Source organism: Callorhinchus milii, unplaced genomic scaffold (assembly GCF_018977255.1).
Source record: "Callorhinchus milii isolate IMCB2004 unplaced genomic scaffold, IMCB_Cmil_1.0 Scaffold1, whole genome shotgun sequence".
Lineage (NCBI taxonomy): Eukaryota > Metazoa > Chordata > Chondrichthyes > Chimaeriformes > Callorhinchidae > Callorhinchus > Callorhinchus milii.
Window position 1 is genome coordinate 39973898 of NW_024704742.1, and position 25435 is coordinate 39999332.

Consider the following 25435-nt stretch of genomic DNA (forward strand, 5'->3'; position numbering starts at 1 on the left):
GCTGACAACTCAGCTCTCAAAAAGGTCCCATCTGTTGGCTTTCTCAAAGGAAAAGCAATGTTAATTTTCTTTACTTTCCTGTGCATAGTGGTTAGTGCGCTCACCTTGCAAGCGCGAGGACCTGGGCTCAATTCCCGGCCAGGGCGAAATTTTCCTTACTGCACATGCCTCTGTTTACCTAGCAGTAAGTGGGAACCCAGTTGTTAGTTGATTGACGGATTGTTTTCCAGGGGTAATAATCCCTCCAAAAACAAAAAAAATTTGGCGGGATCAATTAATAATAATATCACTACTACTTATAAAACTTGCATTTGATACAGCACATATAATATCAAAGTGTGTCAAAGCACTTCACAGGGAATTGGTATCAAGAAGGTCAATCAATCCACAACTGTTTGTGGGACACTGCTATGCGCAATTGGCTGCAGCATTTCACCCACAGAATATAGTCAATCAATCCACAATATATTCTGTGATGCGCCTCAAGACATCTCAACGATGTGATAAGGCACCATATCAAACGCAAGGATTATTATTATTATATTTGAAAGAAAGAGTTTGTCCTGGTATCCTGGACAGCCTGTCAGATAAAACAAATGGTCATTCATCTCCTGCCTGTTTGTGGAATGTTGTTATGTACTAATTGGCCGCCAAGTTTACCTACAATTACAATCACTGCACTTTACCAAAATCTTGTAGAGTAGTTTGTGACTTAAAGTGATGCAGTGCTGTAACAGATTTAAATACAGTGGAATCCGCTTTAGCCGGACATTGGTTAAACTGGATATCAGGTAAATTGAACTAAACACCCGGTCCCGATTCATTTGTATTCTTACCAATTGTAAATATGCTGTCTAATTCAGTCAAAAACCCGCTTACTCCGGGCAAAATGCCACACTGGTCACCACTGAATGCATTCACTTGGTCTTCAATGTGTCCAGCGGCTTCATTCAGCCACAAGGGGCTCCCGGATGTAGATGGGAGGAGTATTGGTTATTTTCAATCCACGACTGTTTGTGGGACACTGCTGTGCGCAATTGGCTGCTGCGTTTCGCCCACAAATATACAGTCAATTCACTTTATAGTCTATTCTGTGAAGCGCTTAGAGACGTCGAGAAGATGTGAAAAGCGCTATATCAAATGCAAGGATTATTATTATATTATTTTTAAAAATTAAATCTGTCTTTTGGAAGTAATATTTTTGATTCTTTTGATCTATTTCAGACTGTTGAGAATAATTGCTTAAGTGTGATGAAAGACACATGATGAGTCGGCAGCAGAAAGCAAATCTACAGCAATTACAGATGGCTAATCGTTATTGCAGATTGCTGCTCAAACAATCCCAGTTTATTGGTGTTTGACATGACCAATTTCCCAAAAGAAAATGTAATGAATGAGAAAGTTCGAATTCTATCGATTTTCAGGTTTGTACTGTGCTTTGCTAGGTACACTGAAGAAATCCTATGTCATGCTGATGTTGTTTCTGGTGTATATTGCATGAGTGACCAAGGTCTATGCATCTCAGTTAACACTACCAGTGCAAGTTTAAGTGGGTTTGGTTTCCTCCACTGTGTAAAGACTGGCTGTTCACAGCTACCTAATCCCTTACTTGCCCCAAGTGATAAATCTGAAAACTACAAATACACAATGAACTCAAACCGGTACAGGGATGAGAGCGAGGACTTGCCAAGGTTTCTAAAGTGTCAGTGTGACTGAGGCTGCATTCCAGGCTAGAACAACAGTATTATTTTCTCTGCAACTAAGTGCAGTATTTTACCAGTAAAATCTGCTGGAACAGGTACTGAGAAATACTGAGGAGGCATGCAACTTCCCTTTTAAATTCAAAACAAGTTTTGGGCCAACTGATTTGTAAGGGAATAAATTAGATCTCCAACTAGAGCTACAACAACTTGCATTTATATAAACTAAATTTGCCATTATTTGTATCTGAACAATGCATTTACATAACAAACTTCTGTGTACCACATTTTATTTGCAATCAAAGGAAACAGTTTTCATCAGGTACAATAAGAAAGATGATAAAATAAAGAATTACCTATTTGGAGCCTGGGAGAAATCAATGAAGAAGTATCCGAGATTCAATTATCGTATTACTGACAAAATAGAGATGTGACAGAGTTAAAGTAGGCAGACTTTTACTTGCATTTTGTCTCAGAGGGCCAGAGAAGTGCTAGAAGAGGCTTCCCTACTTAGGAACAGAATTCAAATCATTGACAGACTTGGGTTACGTCCAGAGCAGGCAAATCTGATTGTCTGATTTTTCTAATACCAGGGTTTGACCTCAACCTGGAGAATTAAATTTGAAGCTGGTTTTCTATAAGTTTATTTTAAGAACCTCAGAAAAACTACTTCAACATAAAGACTAAATTCAACATTTGCCAATATCTGGATTTCTAAGAAAATTAAAGTATACCAAAGTGGAATTTCTTCCTGTATATGGTCAAAATATTTTCAATGTTTCCCTTCATGCTACAAGATCTTGCAGTTAATAGATAGCAAAGGAAAATGTTCTCAAAAAAAACAATGTGTTGAACACTAATAATCATCCTTGTATTTGATATGCTTTATCATGTCTTCAGACGTCTCAAAGAGCTTCACAGAATATACTGTGAATTTACTGTATATTTTGTGGGTGAAACGCAGTAGGCAATTGCGCACAGCAGTGTACCACAAACAGTCGTGGATTGAGGGACTATTTTTTTTAAAGTGATTATTACTTCCGGAAAAGTGATCCGCTAATTGACTAACAACTGAGTTTCATTAAATGGAGATTACAGAGCCCAGTATTGTCTCCCAATAGGACATTAAGTCATAACAGGCTTCCAAAATCGTTGGCTCCTTTTTACATCAAATTGATTAATCTTTCAGAGATCATGGTTTGGATCATCAATAACGTACAAAATAACAAACAATGTTATTTTGCATTCAGGAGTGTAAGCATTATAATTTCACAATGTTAGTGCCAAGAAATATACCGGCAATTGCTCAGAAGAAGAAGCAAAATCAACACAGGCTAATCATATCTAACTCCTAAACCAATTGGTAAATTAGTGAAGGAACAAAGAGAGCATCTTACCATCAGAACCTCTGTCAGAAATAACAATTGTAAGGAAGACCCTTATCTTCCTTACAATGCACTCCAGGACACTATCGAATGTGAAGCGTGCTATAAATGCTATAAACTTCTCTACAGCCAGGATCAGTGACAAATGTTTAATTATTATCTGTTTAAACATTTGTCACTGATCCTGGCTGTAGAGGAGTTGGCTTAGAGCTGCCATTTAGCCTGAAAGTGAAGATCCCTTGTTAACTCGGGTGAGTTTCTGTTCATTTTTTCAAATGTCATAAGTGGAGATACAGCTTCCACCAATGATGTGATTATTAGTTATAAAAAAATTGGTTTATTGTTATAACAAGTAAGGGAAGTTTAGTTTATAGTATATCTTGTGAAGCCCATCAACCCCTCTCTTTATCTGCCGCGTTCGCCCACAAATATGCAGTCAATTCACTTTACAGTGGCTTCTGTGAAGCGCTTTGGGACGTCCTCTCGACGTGAAAAGCGCTATATCAAATGCAAGGATTATTATTATTATTATTATTAAAGAGGCTATGAAAAGCAAGGTGCTCTCTATTTCTCAAGCCAGAGGCAAAAGCTTATGCCAAGTCTACGAAATAAAGATTAGTGGGACTTTTGGCCCATAGGAATAGAGAATGATGGGCAGAGTGAGAGCCATGATAAAGAAGGTTTCAGCTGGAGAAAATCTACTAAATCTGTTTGTGGAGTCCATGAGATATTAATGAGTGTCAGGTGTCCACTGGCGCCAACATAGCCAGGGCTGGAGTGCAACCACTTCTTTGGAGAGGTATCAGTTTTATGGAAAAGAAAACAAGTTTAAGTGTGAGAAATTTATCCTGTACATGTCTCCAAATAGCGGCACAGATTTCCCCAAAGAATCTCTGTAGAATTTACAACTTCCCAGAATAACAAAAACATTCTCAATGTTACCCTTAGCTTATACACTAAAATATTCAGGAAACCATTTCTACCGTGCTTTCTGTATATTATTATGATTAATATCAGAATATCAACTTTTACCCCATTTACATGGCAGATCCAGAATCAGTTTATATTTAGTTGAAACAAATGGTAAATCCTATTGTTGTGAATCACAGCTAAAGGAACTGATAGAAAACAGCTTGAAAATTAAGGCTACGTTTAAAATTCTGGACACTCTAAAATGGTGCTTTAATGGAATAAATGTTGACCCAGATGTAATTTCTCCCCACTGAGTTTTAATACTGTTGCATAAAATGGTACTCCGGAAATCAGCCCACTTTGTTCTGCAGAGTGCATTCGAGAGCAATTGAAACATATATAAAAAAATGATGAGCATGTGAGCAAGGATACATATAGCATTGTTGCATACGTACCATTGTTTTGAATTCAAAACACTTCTGCACTGCACTTCTGGCCGATTTTCCTTTCCCATGCATTGATAAAGCAAACTGAAAGAGAACTTTGTGCTAGATCTAGGAGCAATGTGTGTAAAATTTCTGTTTCATTTTGATGAATGCAAATTTGTGACTTTATTTCAGTTCATGCAACTAAAATACAATAGATCCCTCTTCATAAGTCATGCAAACAGATTATTACAATTTATAAACCTACTCTATTAGTAAGGTTTATGAGGACCTGGGTTGATTCCCGGGCGGGTCGAAACTGTAGGCAAGTTTCCTTACTCCACACCCCTTGGCTTACTAGCAGTAAGTAGAAACCCGGTTGTTAGTCGATTGGTGGATCGCTTTCTAGGGGTAATAATCCATAAAGAAATTTGGGGCACTGAATCCAAGACTGTGTGTAGAACACTGCTATTGCCTGCTGCGTTTCACCCACAAAATATACAATCAATACACTTTGACAATATGTTCTCTGAAGCACTTTGAGATATTTTAACAATGTGATAAGGCGCTATATCAAATCCAAGGATTATTATTGTTATTATTAAGGGGTAGTATCTATCTTTTGCCTAAACCGCCTCTATCTCCATGAAAATATAAGAGATAAAATGCTTTTTTCCATTCAGTATTCCAAGAACATACCAAAGTGCCTGGTATTTAGATTCTAAGCAAGCAGGGATAAACAACATCTGTTATATCAGTATTACAGTAAAGTGATACTGGAACTCAACTTACTGTATTAAAATTAAATTAAATTGTGTCTTCAGCAACAATGACTTTTCCCATCTGGCTGTCAGTCAAATGCAGGACTGCAAAGAATGAGACCCATGTTATTCCCAATGAAGCCACTTGTTATTAGGTGGTGAGTCCTCTCCATGGAGAAGAAATAAGCTTACATACAAAATTGTTTACAAAGTACAACAACAACAAACAACAACAAAATTACATTTATAGAGCGCCTTTCACATCGGGAGGTGCAGAGGCGCTGGCGCGAGCCAATCAGGAGGGCCTCAGTCTTGCTGACGTTCAGCTGGAGAAAGTTGTCCTTTGTCCAGGACTTGACGTCTGACAGGCAGGCGGTCAGGAGGTCCGTAGTCCTGGAGTTGAGGGTGGAGGCAGAGAGATGGAGTTGGGTGTCATCCACATACTTGTGAAAATTTACCCCATGTCTGAGAATGATGTCACCAAGGGGGAACATGTAGAGGGTGAAGAGGGGAATGAGGACAGAGCCCTGAGGAACACCGCACAAAACTGTGCAGGGGCAGCAGAAGCCGTTTGCTGTGACGAAATGGAGGCAGTGTGAAAGGTAGGACCTGAACCAGTCAAGGACAGAATTTGGATGTTGAGGTGGGAGAGGTGGTGGTGGAGGATTGAGTGATCCAGTGTCAAAAGTGGCGGAGAGGTCGAGGACGAGGAACCCGAGGGAGCCCTGGTCACACATGGTCAGGATGTCATTTGTGACCTTGACCAGAGCAATTTCTGTGCTGTGGGCAGCATGGAAACACGATTAGAGGGAGTGGGAGGAGAGGAAAGAGCGAAGCTGGGAGGAAACGGCTCTCTCAAGCACCTTGGACAGAAAAGGGAGGTTGGAGATGGGCCGGTAGCTGGATAGCTGTGACGGGTCAAGGGAAGGTTTCAAGGTGGGGATGATAGTGGTTGTTTTGGGAGGGCAGTAGCAGCTGAGCAGATTCCCTTGATTTTGGACTCGAGGAAGTCCAGCATTTCCTCACAGTGAGTCGGAGGAAAGAATCCGCGAGGCGTGGTGGGGAGGGCAGAGGAGCCGGTTGGTGGTGGAGAACAGGAACCTGGGGTTGCCCTTCGCCTCCAGGATTAACCTGGAATAGAAGGACGATTTTGCCAAAGCGAGAGCGGAGCAGTAGGTTTTTATGTAGTCCAGCCAGATGTGCCAGTGAACTGTTAGACCGGATTTGAGCCAAGTGAGTTCGGCAGCCCACACCTGGCGTGAGCGCAGGTGGCTAGTGAATCAGGGTGAGGATCGGAAATAGGAGGCAGTTCGGGAGGTGAGGGGGCAAGGGCGTCAAGTGTGGTGGAGAGGGTACTGTGGAGGAGAGTAAATGCAGAGGATGGGTTGGTGCGGGAGGTGGGTCAGAGGGGGAAGAGTTCAGAGAACTCCAGAGGCGCGGAGAGGGATTGTAGGGAGATCGTTTTCCATGGGCAGTAGGAGATGGTGGTAGGTTTGGAGGCAGTTGGGAGAGGGATATAGGAGTAGCAGTGTGATTGTTCTTTACCCCAAAAAATTAAGGAAGAAAGTGTAGGGAATACATCACCTTCTTCTTTAATGTAGAATGTTGCAAAGAGGTTTGTCTTGGTAAATGGGAAACTTACCCATTTAGGCACCATAGATGTCAACCTGGATCAGTTGGTACCACTCCATAATTCAGTGGTTCACAAATAAAAATGTTGGTAGCCCCAGTGTGTGGCCACTAATCTACTGGTGGCTGCAGTGTGACTATTCGCAATCTACATTACTTTTCCCCTTCGCGAGTCAACTGGTGTACAGAAAGAGAGCATATGCCTGACTGGCCACCCAGCCACCCTCACAGAGCTGCCTGGGAGGTGTAGTCCAGCCACCTCTTTCACAACAACAGCATTCATTCGAACCCCAAGGACCTGCATTTGAACACTGTCTAGTTAGTTGTAGTTCAAAGCTCTATTTAGTCTGGTTTCAACAATGCGAATTAGCACAAATTTAAGTGAGTTCCCACTCCTCACTGCACCAGTTACATTTTTCTTAAAAAAAATCAGGTCTAACATTGCATAGCAAACAGCAGTTGTGAAGCAAAATGTATCCCGTCCCTCAAGACTAGGAAAAGTATAATAATACTGTAGTAACGCATTGCAGTATCATTGACTGTGAGCTCAAAGTCCCAAAATGTGGTTGAACCCAAAACTCTGACCCAGATGTGAGTGCTACCAACTGAGCCAAACCTACACAAACAGTTGACTAATATACCAATTCAAACTTGGGACCTTGCTGGTCTGCATGGCTCAGTAACACTCTTATCAGTTTCCATCCCCAATTTAGTTTCTGTCTACATTTCTTGGAGAAGAACTGCTCATTATAATCCTTTTTTTAACCCATTTTAATGTAAACATACAACTCCTTTAAACTTCATGTCTACTAATATTTAACAAGAGTAAAACACAATGCTTATTGAGTGTCTGGTATAAAACCTTGACTGGTGAGTGGATATTGCATTAAACAGATACGTAATGAAATAGCAATTCCGTTTTGGTAAATCCTGTTGATTCTATTTGTTATAAGCAGACAAACATATTAACATAACAGATAAAAGCATTTTTCAATACCCACATCAAATTTACAACATCCAACAATTACTTTTCTGTTGCAACATTCAGGCTAGTAATACTTTCAAGCTGCTTGGGTTCTGCAATCCTTAAAAAGAATTACAGTACATTGAGCAAAGGGATTGGCATGGGAAGCCTGTAATCAGATTGCAGTAACAATACTTCCATGCACAATACCAAACAAAAATATATTTTTTAAAAATCCAAACATTTTTTAAAAATGAATTGAGGCTTCATTTGTATTGCAAATAATATGCATTTAGCTACTGCTGGTACATCAATAGGAATAGTTTATAATGTCACAGCAGAACTGAATGCTATGCAGATTTGCATTTATTTTGTATTTATGTTCCACTTAATACACCCTGATAGCTCCTTGGTGTCAGTGTTATTGAAGGAAATCATTTAAAATGCTTAGTATATTTTTCATTATTATTTTATGAAAAAATATGTACTGTGCTTAAAAAACAATCAATATGGATAGTGCTGTTTGGAATGTAGAATCGTGCAAATTAGTATTAATAACAAGACCAGTATCCATTTTCGTGTTGAATTGTAATCTTACAAAACAATGAAATACCTTAGTGACTTTACACAACTGACAGTTTAGCTGAAAACATATTTAGTACAAATGTATTCAGGTCTGAATAGATGTAAAATTGATAAGTGTACAGTATTTGTTATTTGGGATCATAACTGAACTACTCCCTAAGTCATGACAGCACTGTTGGCAGAGACTGCTCTTAAAACAGTGAACATACACAGACACAATCAAAAGGATTACATAACAATAAAAGGAAAACAAAATGGGAAAGGAAACCAAACATGAAAGGACTACATTCCTTTAATACGATTCAAATATTAATCTGCTATAAAGCCCAGGTCTCCTGCATTTAAAAAAAAATCAACAATGTGTTTTAAAAAGTCATTAGATTTCAAATCTACAAAAATTTACATTTTGGTATTCGAAGTGAACTTTCAATTAACATATACAGATTTCTATAAAGGCTGAAAATACGTTAAAACGCATGGCTACACAGATTAGATTTTTAATAGTTAAGTATTGGTCCGATACAGTTATACTGTCATTTGAAAAAAAAAGTGACAAGCATCTTTATGAGACTCTGGATTCTGAAAATTATACTTAAATGTGTGGTTGAATATCTCTTGGTGTCTCTACGGTCGACAGTGGCTGCCTTGTGTTTCTCAGCATACTGTAGTGCAGCCAGTCTGTGAAGCCTTTTACTGTGTTGTAGAGGTGATTGCTGTCAAAACGAGGTTGCTTGGAAAGAATGGGCCTGTGTGAAAGAAGCAGGACTGCCAAATGTACTAATATGGGGATGTGGCGGGATCACTGAACTGCACACATTGAACTTCTAGGAGGGTTCACAGTTCTCGCCACAGGCTCCTGGCTGTAGTTCACAATATCTGCCTTCACTACTTGCTGTCACATAAAAAGAGAAAGAGACACACACAGAGGTATTAATGAATATTATACGTTTCTTTTGCATATTTGCCATTAAATAAAAGTATAAATAGGTTTAGTAGGAAAGGTGACAGCTATTCAGAGATTGAGGCATATGTATAAAACTCAATTTCAATTAAAGTAGTTTGAATACTAGTAGTTTGGTAAACACCAAGCGTCAATGGAATAAATTAATTTATGCACCACAAAAATAAGTAGAGCAAAATTCCTATTAAAAGCCTTTTCTTGTAATCATGTTATTTCTTGAGCAAAAAAACAATTACTGTAATGCAACTATGTATCAATCTTAGTGCTTCCATTTTAATACAGGAAAATAGTTATAAAAGCAGTAATAGTCACCATTATTTTAATACAAGTATGTAATTTTAGAATTTGGAAAAATCTAACAAAGATATCTACTTTTTGTTTAATACGACATTTTTTTAAAAAAAGCAGGAAGGTTGTTCAAATTTCTCCTGCAGTACCTGAGCTACTGCACAGTACACACTTTACTCTGGCAGTGTGTGGAACCCTGGGATAGGTTCTCTTCGTGTGGGTAATTTACCAACTCGGCCCTGACAATACGCTGTCAATCACGTCCAACAGAAAGAAGCATTGAGAGTGAAAGGGAGATGGAGAGGAAAAACAAAAGAAAAGAACAAATGAGTTAAAATGTTTCATGATAGACATGAATAAGCGATCTTTGCGGATAGCAACAAAATATTTAGGTGTATGGTTCTAGAGAAACAAATATACAGGACAAGAGATGAGATGAAAGTTAACCCACTCAGCAAATTTTCCTTTTATAAAACCAGTTTAAACTTTTATCAAAAAGAATCCATGATCGGTTAACTTATGTCCAACAAAGCAAATGATAAGCAACTAAGTAAAATTTTCTGATTAGTCTTATATTTGAATAGAAACATTTAAAAGCAGAGGCATCAGGTAGGTAGTATGTGATATTCAAATACTGTAAAAGACAAATATAGGTGGGTTGCAATGAGATCATTAAATCTGGAACTAGAAACTAAATTCTAAGTTTAATAAAGAGAAAGATGAAAACACAAACTGTATTGAAGTATACAGCTTCTCCTGAAGCCACATAAACTGAACCTGTAGAAGTGGGCTTCCAAAAATGCTACCTGAAAACCCCAATTAAACTGAAGTTGACAAGAGCAACTGATACCTAATATCCTAGATTTCTTCAAAGGCTTTGACGTAAGACTGCAATGAAACCATCAATTTTACAGCTATTCAATGACAGTAATAATACATTGGAAGCCGGTTAAGCCGGACACATTGGGGACGGATATTTTGTCCGGTTTAAGAGGTGTCTGAGGTTAACTGAAATACCATTCCCACCCAGCAGTGGAGACCCGCCGACCCCGTATAATAATATGCAATAACGTTGTTTCACTTGAAGCATTGTCAACTAACCAGTGAAAATTAAAATACTCAATTCACATAATCCAGTAAAATATATTTACCTTTGTTTGGCTGCAAAATATAGTTCAGTACTTTATGCCCAGCACAGGGGCGCTGCTTCCTCCCACCCACTGCCATTTCCATTGGACAGGAAGCCGTCAAATTATCGGCAGCGTTGAGGTGATTGACAGCCTGCAGCCACTTGTGACTGTTTGGGCTCCACTCATTCACAAGTGACCCAGCTGTCAATCAATCACGATTCCCTCCCTTGTGCTTCCCTGCTCCTCCGCCCCCTCATTGATTGACAGCCCAACTCCAGACTCTTGTGAATGGCTGGAGTCTGCTCTCAATCGCAATTTGACTCCTCCCATCTACATCCGGGAGGCCCAAGTGAGTGAGAAACCCGCTAAAAAGTGACTCCATACATAGGCAAGAATTATCTAATATAATTTGACCTCAGTCAAGACAGTGAGTCTCGCGTTGGTAAATAAAATTAAATGCACGTGCACAGGTAAAGCAAGCTGCAAATGCAGTGGCTGTTCAATCATTGCTGCACATAATATGATTACACCTGCAGATTGATGCTTTGAGTTCTGGAGGAATGCAATGCACTATTGACTTTCAGAAAGTATAATCTAGCACTCTTTAATGTCAATTATATATGCCAGCATCTGCTGGAGCTATAACAACAGTACAGGTCAAAGACCAGGAAATGGGACTGAATGGATTGCTCTTTCAAAGAGCCAGCACCTACATGGCCTTCCTCTGTGCTGTATATTTCTCTGGTTCTATGCTTCTAAGGCAACATATATTCTGTATATATTGCAAGTTTATCTACAGTGTAGCCCCAATCATTAGCAATATACCTCACAATATATCAATACTGGGTCCGAATGTCTTCTTTCATGCAACTAACATCTGGTTAGGGCATAAGTAATAGGGAATTGATAAATAACATGAGTGGTCAGGGTTAAATTCAGTACTATAAAAGGTAAACATTGAACATTTGATTGGCTGATAAGTGTTCTGTCAATGTTTCAATTGATCACTTTCTCATTATCTTATCTAACAAAGTGAGCTATGATTAACTAAAGCTCCCCTACTGATGCTATCTTGGAAAAGGTCATTGACTCCCATGTAAGGCCTTAAACTGAGTAGTTTTCAATAGCCTTATCTAATCTCAAAGCTCCTGGCCTCTCTATCCAGCACTCCAGGCAACCAACACACAATTAACGCCTAAAAGGTTTGTTTAAATTGGAAAGTCCAAACAGAACTTGCTGGTGAATAATAAAGGCTGGCAATCATTCTTTCAGCTTTTACTGATACTGGATAATTTATTGGAGTCAATCACTCCAAATTGCTTACCAACAGGTACTAATCACATTAACATAAGCACGGCATCCATCTGAATTTTACTTACTTTCCTCAAACATGCTGCCAAGTTGAAATTCAAACCAATACTATTCACATCTGTCTCACAATGGCTAGGAGATCTAAACCCCATAATATCAAGTTGGACTAACAACACTCAGCTTTCAATCATCTGCTCCAGCATAGAATGAGAGGGATCAAATAGATTTCAGCTCAATATCTGTATCAATGTATTTGTTTCGTAAGGCTTAGTTCCTCATCCTCACCTACAAGGCCATTCACGGCCTTGCTCCCTCCTACCTCTCCGACCTACTATCCCCCGACTTACCCGCCCGTACCCTCCGTTCCTCTGGCTCCGGTCTGCTCCACATCCCCCGTCCTAACATCGATGGCCTTCAGTCTCCCAGCTCCTAGGCTCTGGAACTCCATTCCCCAGTGCCTTCGCCTTACTTCCTCCCTTTCCTCCTTCAAGGCCGGTCTCAAGATCTTTCTCTTCGACTGTGCCTTCAGCTCCCCTCTTGACTCTCTACCCCCTCCTCGCTCCCTCCCTTCCCTCCCCTCACCCTGACCTTTTCCCCCCTGCTTGGGTCCCGACCCAACTGTCCAGCGCCTTGGGACGTCCTCCCGACGTGAAAGGCGCTCTATAAATGAAATCTTGTTGTTGTTCTTCACATTCATCCCATTTGTTGAAAAGAAGCACAATGTTGTGAAATAGTAGCAAAACTATTTCCTATTGGTACGTAATGTGATGCTTCACCATGAGTTGCCACCATGCTATCAGGTGAATTTCAGTAGAGAGCCAATTATACACAATAAATGGACTGATCCCCTTGTAGACAAGCAAACAGTGGGAATAATTGGTTAGCATGCTAAATACAAATTGATTACAGTGCTAAAATCAAGCCTACTCGCTTTCTGCATGTTACAAAGCATTAAAATGGCCAATTTCCAGATCGTTAGGTCACCATCACTTCCTGCTTTGCTGCACAAGCAGGCTTAATAGGAGCCGAGTAAGAAGAATTCCTGCCCAACCCTTCAAGTCCCGCCGATGAGCCAGGCTGCCTAATCTGTCATCAATGGTACCTTGGGGGTATCGCCTGGTTCAGGAACTGGACAACCGAGATCAACAACAACAACAACAAGATTCCATTTATAGAGCGCTGTTCACGTCAGGAGGACGTCCCAAGGCGCTGCACAGTTGGGTCAGGACCCGAACAGGGGGAAATGGTCAGGGTGAGGGGAGGGAGCGAGGAGGGGGGAAAATGGTGAGGGGAGGGAAGGGAGGGAGCGAGGAGGGGGGAAATGGTCAGGGTGAGGGGAGGGAAGGGAGGGAGCGAGGAGAGGGAAGAGAGTCGAGAGGGGAGCTGAAGGCTCGGTCAAAGAGAAAGGTTTTGAGACCGGCCTTGAAGGAGGAAAGGGAGGAGGCGGCGAAGGCACTGGGGGATGGAGTTCCAGAGCCTCGGGGCTGAGAGACTGAACGCCCGACCACCGATGGTAGGGCGATTGGGGCGGGGGACGTGGAGCAGACCGGAGCCGGAGGAACGGAGGGTACGGGCAGGTAGGTAGGGGATAGTAGGTCAGAGAGGTAGGAGGGAGCAAGGCCGTGGATGGCCTTGTAGGTGAGGATGAGGATCTTGAAATCAATCCTCTGGGGGATGGGGAGCCAGTGGAGGCAAGCGAGGGTGGGAGTGATGTGGTCCCGAAGCCTGGTGCGGGACAGTACACGAGCTGCAGAGTTCTGAATGACCTGCAGCTTGTGGAGGGAGGTGGCGGGAAGGCCGGCGAGGAGAGAGTTCCCATAGTCCAGCCTTGAGGTGACGAAGGCGTGGACCAGGGTTTCAGCAGCGTGAGGGGTGAGGTAGTGCCGTAGTCTGGCGATGTTCCGGAGGTGATGGAAGGCGGTGCCAGTTGTGGTGCGGTTGTGAGGGAGAAAGGACAGCTCAGGGTCGAACAAAACGCCGAGGTTCCTGACTGGCTTTGAGAGGTGGAGAGTGCAGCCTTGGATGCTGATGCTGTCAGTGCCTGAGGTGCGGAGGCGCTGACGCGAGCCAATCAAGAGGGCCTCGGTTTTTCGCACGTTGAGCTTAAGAAAGTTGTCTCTCGTCCAAGACTCGATGTCAGACATCACCACAGAGGGTTGATTTGATTTGATTCCGACATTCCATTGCTAAGTACATCACATTGGCTTCAGCTCAATTCCAACTGTTCAAAGAAAACTCAATTTATATAATATTTTACAAATCAGTTTTACGAAATGCAAACACTTAGTAATAATATGAATTATGTTATACTTGAGAATGCCAACATCAGTTGGAATATTGTCTTTTCACCCATGAGACCTGGACTTAGAACCACATTACATCATGTCTGTGCTGACTCTTTAAAAAAACACTCATGGTGATGGGTTTCTGTATGTGTCAGACTCAGCTCTGCCATCACTATAAATAGGTTAAGTGTTCCAACGTATTGTGCTATGAAATGACAGAATATGGTTCTCCACCATTGATTTTCATCATGACAAGCTCCTAAAATGGACTATGCCACTAGGAAAGATGCTCAGCAGCATAAATCAAGGCGTGCACTCAAGGCTGTTCTTGTGCATCTCAAAGAAGCCAATTCAATTTCAGACTCTGGGAACAGTTCTTCTGCCCACCCACCTAGTTGAAATGCGCTGGAAGAGACATAGGATCAAGAATACATTGAATGCTATAAGAAAGAAAAAAAATAACCACACAATTATTAGTGCACAAAATACATCAGCACTTTTAAGTAACATGAATTCCACTGAAAAAGTAACATTATAAGTAAATGAGGTAAGCAATCAATCACTCAAACTTTAGGTGCTGAATCGACCATTTCATTCTAGTACTCCTACTTATAAGTGTAAAAGGGTCAAACTAAATGAAGATACACTGTATTCTTTGGCCCACTCCCATACCTTGTTTAGCCTATATGTCTCCACCATCACTAGCCTAGAAAAAGACAAATGGCCTTTTAGGAAGCTACAAAACCTTATCACTAAAGTCCCAAACTTTCTGAAAGAAAGGGCTTGCAAGCAAATTCTTGTCATACTTAAACCTCCAACCCCAAGAAGGAGTGATCAGAGTTTTCCTGCTGTGAATTGAAACTACATTTTCATGAAATAATTTCTATTTATCACTATTCAATGCAGTTTTATTTTCCGTCTCATGTGCAAAACATAGGAATGCACCCTCGTAATTTAATTTTTTTTATTTTCTATAGACAAATGATTAATGCTCTGGTATTACTTGTTGCCAATAATCTAATATGACTGATACTGTAAAACAAGATCATCACAGAGCACTGGTGTCATCATATGGCCGTTCCATACATTTGGTTAAGAAACCACAATGAATTTCCTCCATTCCCTTTTTTATCTTGAAATATGATTCAAGCTAAAGTATCATTCACCAGAAACCTTCCCATCACATTGTTCAAATAGACATTTTTTCATATAAGAGTCTGGACAGTGAGTGTCAGCAGATTACTTATCCATAAAAGGCATAAAAATTAATCTTTTCTGTCCTCACTTGACATTCCACATACACACATATAGAGGCTACTGGACAATAATGTCTTCTTAACACAAAGCACTGAGACAGATTGAAGGACGGTGTCAACTAGAGGTAACTAAGGCAGGATGTCAAATTCCTGGCTTATATCACTGAATATCAGCCAGCAATCCCATCACAATTGCTTTTCCTCCAGATTTCCTTCAGTGCTAAGTGATGTTGCTAAATTTCTTGTAGCTGATGTAATGACCTGACAGTAATGCAGTGGCTCCCTGACGTGACAAGATGTGGGAGACCAGCTCCACATGAGCTGAAAAAAACATGAAGCACATTTTCTTCAAGATATTTACTCTGTGGGAGTACTTTATACTGAAATAGTCATTGAATTCTGTATATGTTACAGTAAAGCTGTGAAACCAGGAATTTTGCAAAATCCCTGAAATTTTCAGTGAAGTTGTGACACCATGAAATCACTGAAATTAGGAGTTAGGGATTTTATGAAAAAGTGATAATTTCATCATATTGATAACCTTGCCTTGACACTTGTTGCCACGATTAAAAAATGAACACATTATGAAAATTAATATTCTATTCACCATAAGCTTCACGTGACATTTCATTCACTGATGAGTAAAATGTTCATTGTTAACACAAACGAGGCTTCCATGACACGGGGAGTTACATTTTAGCTTTGCTTTGAAGCATTTACAATGGTTGGTTTGACATTTCTTCTGACCGCAGTTACACTTTATAAAGCCTTGTCCACCACAAACAGACTGTACAATGACAATTTGACGGAGTGACATTGACTTCTCCTGGTTAAGGTTTAGAGTACAAGAGTAGGGAAGTCTTGCTGCAACTGTATAGGGCCCTGGTGAGACCACACCTAGAGTATTGTGTGCAGTTTTGGTCTCCTTATTTAAAAAAGGACATACTTGCCCTAGAGGGGGTGCAGCGTAGATTCACTCGGTTAGTTCCTGAGATGAGGCGACTGACCTATGAAGATAGGCTGGATAAACTAGGGCTGTATTCTCTAGAGTACAGAAGAATTAGGGGAGATCTTATTGAAACATATAAGATTCTTAAAGGGCTGATAAAGTAGACACTGAGGATCTGTTTCCCCTGGTAGGAGAATCTATAACCAGGGGTCACAGTCTTAAAATTAATGGTCAGCCTTTTAGAACAGAGTTGAGGAAACATTTCTTCACTCAGCCAGAAGGCTGTAGATGCTCAGTCCTTGAACATCTTCAAGGCTGAGACTGATAGATTTTTAAAAAAAGAGGGATTAGGGGATATGGGGATAGGGCAGGTAATTAAATTTAGGTCTGAAGATCAGCCATGATCTTATCGAACGGTGGGGCAGGCTCGAGGGGCCGAATGGCCTAGTCCTGCTCCTAATTCTTATGTTCTTATATTCTTAACGTAGGTTTCTGTTAACAATCATTGTGGGCAGAAATCAAATTGGTTCCTGAATATCGGCCTTCACTGCTATCTTGCACTGGTCAGTGTCTATATCTCTATTAATGGTAACACCAAGGATGTTCCTGGGATCTCCTCTACTCCTGTCCACTACTGGGATGGGGACAGCCACTTTGTCTCCAGGTGTAACAGCTTGATGATCCAGCCGACTCTGCAGCTCCATCCTCTCTTGCCTGTGCTACTTGTGCTATATGTGCAGCAGCACTCTGCTTTCTGAGCTGATGAAATTCATGCGATCTTCCAGGGCATGTGAAATAGTATTCTGAACAAGAGGACCACTGGACATCTCTATTGTAGTAGACATGGAGATAACGGGGTTAAGCTGTGGTGGATCTGTGGCACTGGATACTGGAGAAACAGATGCACTGGTAGTGGGTGCCTCAATGACCTCGATTAGACTGGGTTGTCCTGCAGAAATGTCAGCTGACAAAATGGGTGGGTTCGGCAGTGTGTGCAGCCCCATCTCTGTAACTGAGTGGTGGGATCAAAGCTTCTTTGGGGGAGTTACTTGAGGTGGAGTCGTTGTCAGCTGAAAACTTCTAATTTCAGTGATATCACCTTTTCACAATTTTACTGAAAATTTCAGGGATTTCACATAATCCCTGGTTTCACAACTTTACAATAACATATATAAGGTAACTAAAATGTGGAGGCCATTTCTCAAGTTAATCAGTCCTTCAGTAAAAGAAAACACCATCACTGATGCAACAAGAAACCAAGCTCAATTTAATTAAATAGCAGTGCAATTCTTTAGTTAGCAATGTGCTCCAATTTTTTTTTAAAATTGCAACAGATGATTAGCACGTAATATATCGCACAATTTAGATTTATTTGGGAATTTCTTTAGAATTGGCTCCCATTTTTAAAACTGCTCTCCATGAGAACAGACCCAAGTTACTTGAGAGGACAACTCCTGAATGTTATTGCCTTATCATAGATGTCAACTTTAGTAATTGTATTTTTTTAAATATTAGAAAAGCAATTTTCTTCAAAAGGTGAACTTTTTTGAGCAGCTCTGTAACAGTAAGGGTTACATTAATAATGTCTTGTCATACTTGACCTTGGACAGTTAGTCACAAGAGATTTAGAGATTTTGGATCTAATGAACTGAATGAGGTTAATAGTGACTGAATCAATCACTGGGTAAAGACTGGACAGAATTATAATCCAATCCATTTAGAATTACTTGAGTTCTCTCATCTCTACATCAAGAAGCAATTACTTCAGATATAGAGGGTCAATTATTTCTAGTTAAAAATAGTGATTGTTTTCAACAAAAACAGAATTTGACTACAGGTGCTTCTCTTGTTTGCAGACATTTTTTCAACATTGAAAACTGGTTCTACACCGTTCCTGTTTCTGCTATTGTTACATGGTAATCCCTTGGGTAATGTTTACCTTGCTACAGGAATGCTAATGATATTGGAGGCACAGACTTCTACAATGTCTAATTGCATGTTCCAGTCAGGGTTTACTTTATTTGGAGCCACTCTAGCAACAGTGGGTGAACATGCACTCAGCTTCATCCCACACAATCAGGCTCTCCACTTCCACAAAGGGTCAATGCCCTAATGAAAATATTTCTCTTAACTTTTTAAACTTATGTCCCAGTTTGTTGAAAAGAGTAACAAAGTGAAGAGGAATTTTCTTTCTGTCATAGGTCATAAATCAAGACTCATTTCGGCTTCTGATAAAGCAATAACATTCAGGAGTTGTCCTCTCAGATTTGTGCTGCTGTTGGATATGTTGCACACACTTTAGAATGACTCTGGTAACTACTGCCCTTGCTTACATGAATATACAGCATAACTCACGAGATAACCTTAAAGTTTCCAATAATATTCACGGCAAAATTTTCGGTTACTTTTGGAGTTAAACTTTCCTACCTCAGTAAGATCTGAACAAACTATTACCAGAAAATAAAAAAACCAAAGTCACCTTTATTTTAGAGTTAATACATTTATAATCCTTGCATTTGATATAGCGCTTTTTCACGTCTTCTCGACGTCTCAAAGCGCTTCACAGAATAGACTAAAGTAAATTGACTGTATATTTGTGGGCGAAACGCGGCAGCCAATTGCGCACAGCAGTGTCCCACAAACAGTCGTGGATTGAAAATGACCAATTTTTTTTTGTTTTTGTTTTTGGAGGGATTAGTATTAGCTATGTGGATTAAGGAAATTTGCCCAAGGTTTCGCTCTGCCTGGAATTGAACCCAGGTGTCTCGCTTGCAAGGCAAGTGCTCTAACCACTGAGCTACAGGACTCCACATTCAAGAAGACAGTAAATAATTGCCGGTCTCCATTGTCTTCCTGTAGATTTCAAGGTCCTCATTCTCACCTACAAATCCATCTAATCCCTTGTATTTCCTTATCTCTCCGATCTTCTGCTACTCTACTTCTCTGCTCATCCTCTCTGAGTGTTCAACTAACGTGGACTTGCTGCACGTCCCCTGTCCTCTCTGTGCCAGTGGCATTGCTTTTAGTTCCTGTGCTCTTAACCTCTGAAACACTGTACCTCTATCGCTCCATATCACCCACACCCCCTGCTCTCTTTGTCACACCTCAAATACTCAAATTGAAAAAGCACCTCTGGCCGTCTCCCCTCTCCCTTACTCAGTATCCAATTCTGTCCCTGTAGAGCACTCAGTAATGTTACGCGATGTGAAAGGTGCAATACAAATGCATGTTTTGAATTTTCATTCACCATATAGTAACGGACTTGATAAACTGTGGCTTTTTTCTTTGGTGGTCAGAAAACTGAGAGGAGACATGATAGAAATGTAAAAGATGATGGGAGGCTTAGATAGGGTGGGTATGGAAAGATTATTTCCAGGGTCAGGGGATCCAGGATGAGAATTTTAAAATCAGAACTGAGAGGTCCAGAACAGAGATTATAAAAAAAAATTCACACAGAGAGGTGGGAGTGTGTAATTCTCTGCCATAGTCAGTTGTTGGGCGACATCCATGTGCACATTCAAAAACAAGACTGGATATATGGTTAAGAGGGAATAAAGTTGATGGATATCGGGAAAAAAGCTAGGATATGTGACTAGGGATAGGATCTAGTGTAAGCAATCGAGTTGAGCATAAGCACTAACCAGACTGGATTGGCCTGTTTCTGAGCTGTACCTACTATGAACCTGAACCCAAAGTCAGTACAGCTAATATCCTTCATTGTTCATTTGGTTCCTGCTGCAGCACAATGTTTAACTAAATATGATGGTGAATTAAAAAAAAGTTTCTCCCACTATCTTTACCCAGTTACTTTATCTAAATACATAATATAATAATCCTTGCATTTGATATAGGGCCTTATCACGTCTTCAAGACTTCTCAAAGTGCTTCACAGAATATACTGTAAAGTGAATTGACTATATTTTATGGACGAAACGTGGCAGCCAATTGCGCACAACATTGTCCCACAAACATTCATGGATTGAGTGACTTTTTTATTTTATTGTATTTTTGATGGGGTTATTATCCCCGGAAAACCAATTGACTAACAACTGGGTTCCTACTTACTGCTCGGTAAACAGAGGTGTGTGGAGTAAGGAAACTTGCCCAACGTTTCACCCTGCAGGGAATTGAACCCAGGTCTCTCGCTTGCGAGACGAGTGCTCTATAACGTTATAACCCATTATAACACAAAATGCAGTACGTTTCAAAGTGGCATACTACATAAGAGATAAATATATATGTGAACACCGGAAATTTAATAAAATACACCGATGGTATCTGGTAGTCAGAATATATTACAAATGCAAGATTAAAAGAATGGTGGGGGGTGTAATCCAGGTGTGGATTACTACTGTAATCCTGTGATCTGCCCGGCTCAGGAACCAGACAACCAAGACCATCACAGAGGCATGAGAGTAACGGGTAAGCTATTTAGTGAGTTAATAGAATTTACCAAAGTATTCTAAAAAGAATTCTGTAAATTTTGCTGCTCTTACAGTACCTGTGATTGTTCGATCTCAGCTTTATTCAGCTTGATACCAAGGATGTCAGCAGCAAATCTTTGGAAACAGAGAAAGACCTAAAATAAAACACAAATTATGTCAAAACAAATATTTACACTGTCAAAATGTCACTAATCCACATATCTCAAACAATAATATTTAGCATTAGACTAGTTTAAATCAAAACTCAATATTTAATACAAGCTGTACCTGTTGAAGCTACATTTACAAACAAAGGATCCAATATGGAATGTAGATTGACACACAGATAGACACTGCATCTTTATCTATACTCATTTGGGAGGACTCAGCGAGAGGACTCGGAGCTTTAAAAATGTAATTTTGTTCTTGTTGCCCCGTCTTAGCTTTGTCTGTGTTCTTTATTTTGTTTGCGCCGCTTGGCTACGTGCCTGCTCTGTGACGCAGGTTGCCACAGCGCCACAGTCAGCCGGCACGGCCACTTGGTGTAACTGCAGTGCGTGCGTACATACGTGTGTGCTCTGTGACTCAGGCTGCCACAGCACGACAGTCAGCCGGCATGGCTACTTGGTGTAACTGCAGTGCGTGCATACGTACGTGCTTTGTGACGCACGATGCCACAGCGCCACTTTGACTCGGCGGCCACCAGGTGTAACTGTAGCGAAAAACGCAAAACTGAAAATAACTCATGTACAATAGGAAATGCCCCAAAACAAATATGCTCATGTCACTCCCAGATGCAAGACCTTTCCGATCAGGTGTAAATTATATCTCTATGTCAATCAGTTATTGAGATCCTTCTTGAAGCGCAGTATTATTAGTATATATATAGAAATTTATATTTACATAGCGCCTTTCATGTCAGGAGGACGTCCCAAGGCACCTCATAGTCCTAGCTAGGCACTCAAGCTGCAGTGGAGGGTGCCGGGGGAGAGGGAATGGTGAGTGAAGGTGAGATCTTAATGTATTTAAAAATCTATGGAAAAAACGCTGAAAATCCATATTATTAAGAGGTCATTAAAGTATATGTATAAATTACACTCTTTTTGACTTTCATAGAAAGTCTGTCAATGTGATATTTTACAAAGGAAGTGATATTCTGCTAAGTGTATTGCTTTACACTTCTACTTGGGTTTCCCAAACTTTGACTAAGATAGTGGATTCTGAACCTTAGAACCATAGAAATGTACTGCACGGGAGACCCATTCGACCCATCATGGCTGTGCTGCCTCTTCTAAAGAGCAATCCTTTCAGTCCTATCTACCTACCTTCCTTTTCCCCACATTTCTCTCGTTTACTCTTTGTTAGATACAGTATCTATCCAGAGTTGTGACAATGTGAAATTGTCATTCCAATTTTTTATCTCAAACCTTTAGGTCAACGAACAACATTGTTTAACATTTTAACTACAGGTTCATTAAATAAGTGGCACTTCTCCTCCCGCCATCCACTATAATCTATTAATGTTTACTGTCCTCTATTTCAAGCGCTCTGAGATGCTACCAGGCATGAGAGTGCTATATAAATGAAGTTGTTGTTGTCCTATGCTCTTCAAGATTAAAAAAAGGCTGCTTGCATCTTAAGAAAAAATGCAGACTGGAGAAAAATAATGGACTACTCATTGCTATCTAACTGTTGTAGTCATAATAAACTATTATATTTTAAGTTAGAAGCTATCTTATAAAATATTATTTTTAAAAATAAATGTATTTTTGAAAATGCATATGGCTGCTGTAGCTTAGAAGTAGGAAACCAGTGTAAATTAATAATAAAACAATGGTTCTAACTATGATATTTAAGCAAAATTCAAGATAGAGGTTTTTCATTCCTATTAATCTACTATTCTACTATGTACATACGGTGACCAATCTCGATATAAGGTTACTATAGCAGTTGTTTTCAAGTCTCAATAAGAGTGAAAATCTAAAAAAAACTTGTATAAAACCAGAGCATCACATTTATCTGGACATATTGGGAGCTGACGGGTGGTCCAACTCTAGTTTGTGTCGATTTGGCCAATTTCTACTCTCTCAACCACATCCTGCTGATAATGCAGCAGTCAATTAGTGTGCGTAGGGAGTTTGTGGGAACAAGGTCAAAGTTCATCCCAGTGATTTAAGAGTATATACAGTGGTTTCTGTGGGTTATTATTAGAGAATATTAGACTTACTTTACTTGAAAACCTACAACTCTGGATACAAGCTCATGTTTACATTCCAATTTATTTCCACCTCTCCAGAAATTTATACACAGATATTGATGTTGGGCAGAAATAATAATCTTTTGAATTTATGATTTGTGCTTGTGATTTTCTGGGGAGATATATTTTTAAAAAACAAGGAAAGCTCACCTTAGGGCATCGTTATGCAACAACAACAAGATTGCATTTATAGAGCGCCTTTCACGTCGGGAGGACGTCCCAAGGTGCTAGACAGTTGGGTCGGGACCCAAGCAGGGGGGAAATGGTCAGGATGAGGGGAGGGAAGGGAGGGAGCGAGGAGGGGGTAGAGAGTCGAGAGGGGAGCTGAAGGCACGGTTGAAGAGAAAGGTCATGAGACCGGCCTTGAAGGAGGAAAGGGAGGAAGCAAGGCAAAGGCACTCGGGGATGGAGTTCCAGAGCCGAGGGGCTGAGAGCCCGGCCACCGATGGTAGGGCGGTTATGGCGGGGGTTGTGGAGCAGACCGGAGCCAGAGGAACGGAGGGTACGGGCAGGTAAGTAGGGGGATAGTAGGTTGGAGAAGTAGGAGGGAACAAGGGTGGGAGTGCTGTGGTCACGTAGCCTGGTGCGGGACAGTACACAAGCTGTAAAGTTCTGAATGACCTGCAGCTTGTGGAGGGAGGTGCCGGGAAGGCCAACGAGGAGAGTTCCCGTAGTCCAGCCTTGAGGTAATAAAGGCGTGGACCAGTGTTTCAGCAGCATGAGGGGTGAGAGGTATGCAGCACTTAGGCCACATTAATCTTAAAACGTGGCCACCAACCACTGCCTTAATATTGGCGGCAGTGCTTCAAGGTAAACAAAGCTGTGTTGCTACCTTCAGACATGTCAAGACACACTTGAAAAACTAGTTTTCACAGCATCTCAAAGCATTAACTTAAGCAGCAACAATATAATACTTCCATACCAAAATGCTGTAATTGTTTTTGGCTATAGGTGGCTGAGCACTGAGCCCGCTTAATTGCTGGCATGCAATTTCTCCAGATGCTGGGTGAGGTCCATCAGCCAGAAATGAAAATTGTGAATACATCTTTACATCTTTTAAACCAAAACGTATGGACAGTCATTTTCTTGTCACTCTTGGTACTGTGCAATGTTCCTTATAATGTAAACTGAGTAGATTCCATAACTCTGAATTACTGCACTAAATCTTCCATCCAAAATAATTCTGTAATATAAATGTGGCATCAATGCTCAACTTAAGAGCAATATTGGCAGAGGCCCAAGACTATATTTCCCCTCGATTCAAAAGTGGTTTGTGGCAAAGCGGAAGCATTAAAAAAAGTGGAGGATAGAACAAAAAATATGAAAGCCTATTAACATCCATACATAGACAACACATTAATGGGTGGAAAGGCTTATCAAAATCCTATTTACACAACAGCTGGAAACTAATTTTTGTTAAAACCTGCGCCTGCTCCACTTCAGTAAGCCAAGTGCAAACTGTGTGGATCAGAAGGGTCACAAATTTCAATAACAATTCCCACCTCCTAATCTTGGTGCAGATTAGGACTGTGAAATAAAACACACACAACAGGCTGGAATAAACAGTTTGACTGGACGCTCCTACTGAAAATAACATGGAACAATGTCAAGACATATATAGGCCAGATAGCTTCATACTATCCATTGCAGTTTCTTGGTCAGCTCTAAAATGAGGGCATTATTTCCATTGCTCAACCATATTGAAATAACCCAAGATTATATTTGGGTATAATTTAATATGACTGTATTATTCAACTAAAACACCTTCGTTTACTATTGGACTCCCAAGTTCTTTTCGCCAGTTATTCCAGGAGCAGGTAATTTGGTACGAACAACAGAATCCCAACCAATTTAGCTTAGCAGTCCAACCTAATATATCCATCCATTTCTGTTATGAACATATTGCACAATGAAATGTTCACAGGTCCAGATCTGAGGCTCAAAATTCCTCATGGTCTATAGTCTTAAAACTGTTAGCTTAAAATTTTAATTTTTGCAGGATTTAGAAATTTCTCAAATTTAACACAGTTCTTAATAAGACCAGGAGCAGTTCAGGGATCCAAACGGTTGGTTTAAATAATGATCAAAACCGAGTCTCGCCACACTGCACTGGTCCTGCGCCTGATAACACTCTAATTATCCTTTCTTTATTGCAAAGGGAAGTCCTTAACCTCCACTCCGTGCTCCATGAAAGAAAGATTAGGTCAAAAACT

The 25435-nt window shown here is 40.4% G+C and overlaps 1 protein-coding gene across 1 annotated transcript in view; it reads right to left on the reverse strand.

The window, feature by feature from the left end:
* Positions 1-7730: 7730 nt before the first annotated feature.
* rab28 (RAB28, member RAS oncogene family) overlaps positions 7731-25435 on the reverse strand; it is a 66486-nt gene continuing 48781 nt past the window's right edge. The window contains exons 6-7 of the mRNA XM_007888990.2: positions 21043-21120; positions 7731-9253 (exon numbers count right to left, since the gene is read on the reverse strand). Coding sequence (XP_007887181.1) covers positions 9161-9253; positions 21043-21120 — 171 coding nt within the window. The 3' untranslated portion in view covers positions 7731-9160. The remainder of the gene's footprint in view (positions 9254-21042; positions 21121-25435) is intronic.